The sequence below is a fragment of the Kryptolebias marmoratus genome, linkage group LG12 (genome assembly GCF_001649575.2).
Source record: "Kryptolebias marmoratus isolate JLee-2015 linkage group LG12, ASM164957v2, whole genome shotgun sequence".
Taxonomy (NCBI): domain Eukaryota; kingdom Metazoa; phylum Chordata; class Actinopteri; order Cyprinodontiformes; family Rivulidae; genus Kryptolebias; species Kryptolebias marmoratus.
In genome coordinates, this window is record NC_051441.1 from 21,723,840 (window position 1) to 21,731,457 (window position 7,618).

Here is a 7,618-nt window from a genome sequence, read left to right on the forward strand (position 1 = left end):
AACAGATCCCAGGAACAACATCAGACATCTCAGTCCAGAAATGTGCAGTTCTAGGCACAGCCAAGATACTGCACAGAACCCTCAAGCTCCCAGGCCTCTGGTAGAGGACCCGAGCTCAGAGGATGAAAAAGAGACCACCCGCGGAGGATGAGAAGGGAATTTTTTTTTTTATTGGTTGTTTTTCTATTCCTCCAATCCCTAAATGTATTTTGGTATATATACACCTTTCTATTGCTGTGCTGTTAATTCTATGAATGGTTTGTAGGATTTTACATAATTTGTGGCATTTGTACATAATTGGTCGGACACTTAAGACATCCTGCAGAAGACATTGTTTGTACCTTTTTAAACTCTTGCCTGATGAAGGTCTAGTAACCGAAACATTGCAACAATAAATCACTGCAAGTTTGGACAGAGTGCAAGAATGTCTTGTTGCAACTATTAAATTGTTGAAATGTTATGAATCTACCAAATTATACATAAACTGTTATAAAGGGTTTAATATGGTATGTATCTCCATGTTTATCAGTAGTTTGTTTAGGTAATGTACTTTAGTAGTTTTCAAGTTAATTTCTTTAGTCTGATATGTGGTTTAGAGGCACCACCTATTGGTGAAAGAAAGAAAGAAAGAAAGAAAGAAAGAAAGAAAGAAAGAAAGAAAGAAAGAAAGAAAGAAAGGAGCATACCAAGTAGCATGGAGGCTGACGGTGCGGCTGCTCCTGACCGGTTCTGATGTGCATTATTGACCAATGTAAGTAGCTTTGCGAGTTGTATTTCCGGCGCTGTTACCCGCTGTTTCTTTGTATATGATAAATGTAACGGGGAATGTTTAACGATGACTACTATGCTAATGGTTAGCCAGCTTATAAGATAGCTTTTTTTCCTCACAACTCCTGGGGGAAGGCGGACGTGTTTGTTTTCTCTCTGTCTCTCTGTTTTCTGAACCCCTCCCCCTCTCTCCGCCCTCTCTTCTTCAGAGCCTCTCTTTGCATACTCTCCAAAAAAAAAAAAGTTTGAACTACAAATCTAGTCAGCTGGTCTCTCAACACAATTGTTCAAATTTTCTCGACGGGAAGGCTGACCAAAGGAGAGCCAGCTTGCCCTGAGAAGACATTCTTCGCTGGATACACATTGGATTCCTGGAAACGGTGGAATCCTGTTTGTCTATCGAGTCTGTCTGTTGAAGACATGGAAGATCTTTACATATTTGGATTTCTGATAACAGGATTTCTGCTGTTTGGATTAGGCAGTTACATGACTTATCATCAAATTCATTTGATGGGTTCGGCGAACTACACTCAGACTGTCTTGTTACGGGAGTTGAATCGCAAGTTGGATGCCATCCTTTCACAGGACCACAGACTGAATTGCGTTTCTGGGACTCATGAATAATATGGGTTACATCTTGGATAAAGTTGCTTCGCTCTAAACAGGCAGAATGGTCCTGGAATTTGGCTGTTTGGATTCGCCATTGAGAAGTATCAGCAAGACTTTCAAGGCTGACGAAAACAAGTCTGCCTGAACCAAAACAATTACTGCTTGTTTGTGAATTTGGCTCCCCTAGGCTGACCTTGGTCAACAATGTAGACAAGATGTTCCCCTCTGCCTGAGGACATCTGTGAATCTGTTCAGAGCTGGCTGATAACATTCCATCATTATCAAAGACAATGGCCTCTGTGACGTGATTCATGGACTTCTTTACAAACACACACACGCACATTCACGCACTACACTGCCTCTCATCGTCTCCACACACACACACACACTTTCCGCTGTTTCTGTCATCTCTCTCAATCCCCCCCCCCCNNNNGCCTCTGGTACTATTTAGAAAGTTCTGTACCGTTAGTTTAGCATTCTCGTTTTAGCTTCCTGTACACTTAGTTTAGTTCTGTACATTTAGTCTAGTTTAGTTTATCTTAGCTCATACTTTAGATATTGTTAGATTGTTAGATTCCTAATTGTTTTTATATTGTGTATATATATTTGTGTCCATTTAGATTATACATGATTCTTTTAGATTATACATGAATGATGTTTTTTCCTATTTTTTTGTGTTTCATTGTATTTCATGTTTAGATATGTTTAGTTTATCTGATTATGATTTCATTTAGATTATTTTAGCTACTATTTTGACTGTCTCAGCTCATGCTTAGATATGTCTGTTTTGGTGATTTTCTTTAGAATATCCTATGTTTCATTTAGATTATACATGATTCATTTAGAATACATGATTGTTGTGTTTTTCTTTTGTGTTTCATTCTGTATTGGATTCTGTTTTTGTTTCTGTTGTAAAGCGCTTTGGATCGCCTTGTTGCTGAAAAGTGCTATATAAATAAATCTCACTTCACTTCACTTCATTTCTCTGGTTCTGTTTAGTCACATGTTGTTAGGGATAATTTTTGTTCAGGTGATGTTTATCAGTGGGAATGTTCATATCTAAGCCCAAGGCTCATATTTAATGGGTCTAAGTTAATTATTTGCTCACTGTTAATCGACTAGAATTAATGAGTCACTGGTGGCTCTGTCGGTAAACAACCTAACTAATTAATGAAAGGTAGATCTGTGTATTTAAGAACTAGTTAATTTGAGTACTGTAGTTTAGTTGATTTTCATGCTTATTGGTGGGTTATTGGAAGTAAGATACTTTTGCCTTTTGTACTCATTTTACATTGTCATTTTTTCTTATGTTTACGACCACACACACAAATGGTAAATGGCTTTCACTTGTATAGAGCTTTATCTAGTCCAAGGACCCCAAAGCGCTTCACACTACAATTATTCACGCATTCATTCACACACTGATGGTGGTAAGCTACACTGTAGCCACAGCTGCCCCGGGGCGGGCTGACAGAAGTGAGGCTGCCATCACACCGGCTCCACTGACCCCTCTGACCACCACCAGTAGGCAAGACGGGTGAAGTGTCTTGCCCAATGCCACCCACCTATGCACCACCAAAGGGAGATAAAGCCTGCTTAACTGGAACACTGATAGTAACCTGCCCTATCTTGAATAAAGAAGACAAAGACGACAAGCCTCCATTTTTCTGTGTCCTGACCGACACCGTGTCGAGCGTTAACTTCAAGCCAGCATACAGTAATTCAATTTTCTGCATTACATACACTATATCACAATTTAGGTTAAAAGATGTAGTTACATAAAAAACGTAGAAATTAGAGAAAAAAATGTATTTGGGAAAAAAATAAATATAAAAGGGATTTCACAGCACTCTAAATATATGTAGAGCAGGAATGAAATGGACAGTTTCTTCACCTCCAGCATGCTGACGTCTCCTGAGATCAGCATGCAAAGCACTGGGATTTCAATACTTCCACTACCTGTAGTTGCACAAAGATAAAAGGTTGAGTGAACTAAACACTGCAAAAAAGAAAGAAAAAAAACGTTTTTGAGTAACAAGCAAAGCTTTTTAACCATCTGTCAAAAATTAAATTGGCATCTTTAAGCTGCCAAAATACTCCTGACCTGTTAAGGTATGTTTTGCTCTTTGCTCGCCGCCAAAAGATGGGTGATGAGGTTTTTACCCATGTGTGTATATGTGCGTATGTCTGTCTGTTAACAAAATATCTCAAATTGATTGACAGATTTTAAAGAACCTCTCAAAAGGTAATCACTGGATGCACATCTATAACAAACTAACTTTGGAGTCAATCCAATTTAAGATCACTGCCCCAGCTAATCAACTTTAGGAAACACAAAAATGTCTATAACCCAGTCATTCTTACAAATCTTCAGCTAAAATTTGGTGTGGTAGCAGCTGAGAGTCATTCCCAACAACTATACTTCAAGTGTTGAACATTGGGCAAGTTCTTTTCTTTGAACCTTGACCTTATTTTCAAGATTTTAACAAAACATCTATAAGTCTGTCTTTTCTCAGCATAATATGATCTTAGTTTTAAAGTATGGAACAAAAGTCAAAGTCAAGTCAAGTCAAATTTATTTATATTGCACTTTTCAGCTACAAGGTGAAACTAAGATATAATAAACTGATAATAAGCTAACATAGACTAAACTAGGATTTAAAAACCTTAGCTGATCAGATCAGAAATGAGACAAGCTAGGATATACTAAACTAAACTAAACTAAACTAATGGTACCAGAAGGCTAACCAAGAGTACCAAAGGTCAACTAAAAGTGCCAAAAGTCTTAAATAAAATAAATAAATGAATAAATAAATATGGCAGATGATATGCATTCTTTTCAAAGAATGCTATGCCTTTATTTATTATTATTATCATCAGTGTGGTTGGACCTGGACAATTGGGGCTGTAGCCCAAAATGTTTTCTGAATAACTTTGGATCTCAAAATAATTGAACTTTAAAAATGCAGTCCTATTCAAATCAGCATTAAGCTCCCATAATAATGTAACAATTTTATATATTTATAGAATAAAACAAGGAGCTTAGGCAGATTATGTTTTCTCTGTATTTTATACAAGCAGTGTTCTGGTTCAATAAACCTGTAGTCAGTGCCTTGCACAGAAATTCAGTTCTGTTGTTTTGTCCTTCTGTCACATACAGTAACTCAAATATTTCTTAATTAAAGACCATCTTTAACCTTTATGAACAGAAGGAATAAAGACCAAAGAGCAAAACCATCTCACCCCAAATGCCTGTGCGTTGATTGGAAATGTGGTGCTCCAGATTAGAACGAAAAGCTGTCTCTCCTCCTCGTTGACCAACACTTCCATTGTCCACCAGGAGGAAAGCTTGACAGCTGTTGTCCAAGGAGTACGAGTCACGTGACGAGTTCTGGACATAGTAACGAGCAGGAAAACTCCCCTTCAAACAGAAACCACAAGGTTAGCACAACTGCTATTATCATGCTTATTTTTAGTTAACCTGACTTCTCCCACCCTCCTGTAGAATAAAATGTAGTGCAGTGGGTACCTGGGCGTTGACCAGCTGCTGCCTGTTGTGGACCAGACCCCAGGGGGCCACTCCAACAGCTATTACTTTTTTCTGAGACAGAGCTGTAGCTGCAGCACCATGGTCTCTCACAGCCTCACCCACACAGCGGGAAATGCCCTCTCTGAGCCCCCCCGTCAAAATCCAGGCCCCTGGACAGGAAGTTTATTGCAGTATGACATGACTCATGCAGGAAGTGATAAATAAAAAATAAATGTCTTAAGGTAAAGGAAGAGACTTTAAGTGTAATATGAAACATATAATGTTGCATGTGTGTCATTAAATTAATCATTTAATAAAACTAGTTTTGTTGAAGCAGTGTTAAGAAATTTTGGCTTTGGTAAAGTATTCCTGGGATCTGTTGGAGTCACTCTTCCAGATTATTTATATAGAACCGAGTCACAACAAAAGTCATCTCAGGGCTATGTACAAAAACATTCACATACAATTTAAAATGTCAATTAGTAAGTTATCTATCAAAGGAAGCCAGTAGATTGTTCTGAATCTTCACTTCTCTTCAGTCTCCCATCTTGAGCAACACATTGGCAACAGTGGAAAGGAAAAGTACCTTTTAACAGGAAGAAACCTCCAAGAGAACCAGGCTGGGGATGGGTGGTCATTTGCTTTGACTGGCTGGGTTTGACCAAATAAATTGACATTTTCTTCTGCCAATAAACTTTAGACTTTATTTGTCTATAAAATATACACTTTTTATCTAAAAAATGTTCCAAATCATTTTTTTTTCAAAATAATTGAAAAGCATTTTGAAATGAACAAAGTCTGTTAATTTACTATATAAACATCCCAGCTGATTATCTATTTCTGCTGCCTGTCGTAGTAGTAGTAGTAGTAGTAGTAGTAGTTCATCACTGGGGGCTTTCTTCCTGATGGACTCCAGGATCTTAGTTGTTTCATCCTGTATAGTGGCTCTGATGCTCACTCCTCCTTTCTCTTGGTGTAAGGTCTCAGGGTGCTGGACTTAGGATGAAACCTTCTGTGCATTGTGAGGAGCTTTTGTGTCTTTATGTCAGTGGCTTCTATCTCCTCCTTGGGCCAGGTTATTATACCAGCAGAATATCTGATGACTGGTGCTGGATACATGTTGATGGCTTGGAATTTATTTTTATTTTGGGTTTTCTCACTTTCACTAAAATCCTATTGCTGTCTATAGAGAAATTCTATTCCAGTTTGTCTACTTTGTACAAAGTACACAATTTCTGACTGAGCTGCCCATTTTATTGTATTTCTTCGTATTGGTTTTTCCAAAGCTCTGGGAGGAGATTTGAAATAAAAATTGTGTCAAAAGTGGAAGAATAACAGGCCGGTAATATTAAGAATGCTTTGTGTATGTATTGGGACCTTTAATTACTGTTTCGTTCACAAAACAGATTTTTTTTCTCAGTATTTTATTGTGATTATATAGTCTTGACAGACTCTTACCTGTGCTCTGTGCCGCCCTAACCAGCCCTTTTCTCAGGATATCTCTCACCCATGGCTTAATCTTCTCATGACCTTCACCGCCTACCACTGACACCACCAGGTTAGGTGATGGCAGACCCCAGTGAGTCGTCATTAGGGTGTAGATGATATGTGGTGGTGTGTCACACGAAAAACGCAGAAACTAAACAAGACATAGATAATAACTGATGCATTAAATCACTCAGGCAAGAAGGATAAAATACAGTAAACAATGTTCCCACATTATGTCCGTTTTGAAGTTTCATACTTTTCAAGACTCAAATTTTTAAATTTTCTTCAAATTTTTGATACCTTTTTGACATCAAACCATCTGTCAATTTATTGTAATATACTGTTTTTGTATATTTGTGCTATTTTATTGTCTGTATGCTTGTGTAAAATTACAGAATGTAAGTTTTATTCCCTCATCTATTCATTCATCTTCTACTGCTTATCAGTGGTTGGTTCGTGAGGTCAACAGGTCCAGGTGGGAAATTCAGACATTCGTAGTCCCGGCGACACTCTCCAGCTCCTCTTGGGGGATCCCAATGAATTCCCAGGCCAGAAAAGATATATAATCTCTCCAGCAAGTTTTGAGTCTGCCCCAGTGTTTCCTTCCAGTGGGACAGGCTCTGAAAACCCTTTAAAGGAGGCGTTCAGGAGGTATCCTAATAAAATGCCTGAACCATCACAAATGACTCTTTTCGACTGTCATAACTAGGGAGGTTTTGTCCAAAGAGCGAAACCAAGACCAAACACGGAGACGGAAGTAAAGGTAAGTGAGTTTATTTACAGGGTGAGACTATATACAGTGGGCGGTATCCGGAGCGGTCTGCAAGAGAAAGAGAGCTAGGTGAGTCTCGGGTACAAGTGTTGATCCAAACGGTAACAAGAAGGTGGTATAATGTCTCTTTGTTTGCTTACAGATCCAGGAGGTGAATGCAGTGCCGATGAGAAGAGGAGCAATTTCCAGGAGTTCCAGGAGTGATGAGTTAGATCCAGTAAGGTAAGTAGTAGCGTGGTTCCAGGTAAGTGATCCTTGATATCCGTAGTCGTGGCGTGGCAAGAAAACCTAGAACATAGGTAGCAACAAAGAACGTGGTTAATACTAGGAGCAAGAGTTCAGGTTAGACGCTGAGGCGGAGAATCTAACCCAGTAGGTTCGATGCTCCAGCGAAGGTCTGATCACCGCCTGCTGCTTAAATCCTGGCTGGTCTCATTAGTGGTATGAGGAAC

At 38.8% G+C, this 7,618-nt stretch overlaps 1 protein-coding gene across 3 annotated transcripts in view; it reads right to left on the bottom strand.

Annotated features, from left to right (window-relative positions):
- trpm4a (transient receptor potential cation channel, subfamily M, member 4a) overlaps nt 1–7,618 on the bottom strand; it is an 80,419-nt gene that overhangs the window by 36,851 nt on the left and 35,950 nt on the right. For all 3 annotated transcript variants that reach the window (XM_017439703.3, XM_017439702.3, XM_037978591.1), the window contains exons 4-7: nt 6,365–6,545; nt 4,907–5,076; nt 4,621–4,798; nt 3,272–3,336 (exon numbers count right to left, since the gene is read on the bottom strand). In XM_017439703.3, coding sequence (XP_017295192.1) covers nt 3,272–3,336; nt 4,621–4,798; nt 4,907–5,076; nt 6,365–6,545 — 594 coding nt within the window. The remainder of the gene's footprint in view (nt 1–3,271; nt 3,337–4,620; nt 4,799–4,906; nt 5,077–6,364; nt 6,546–7,618) is intronic.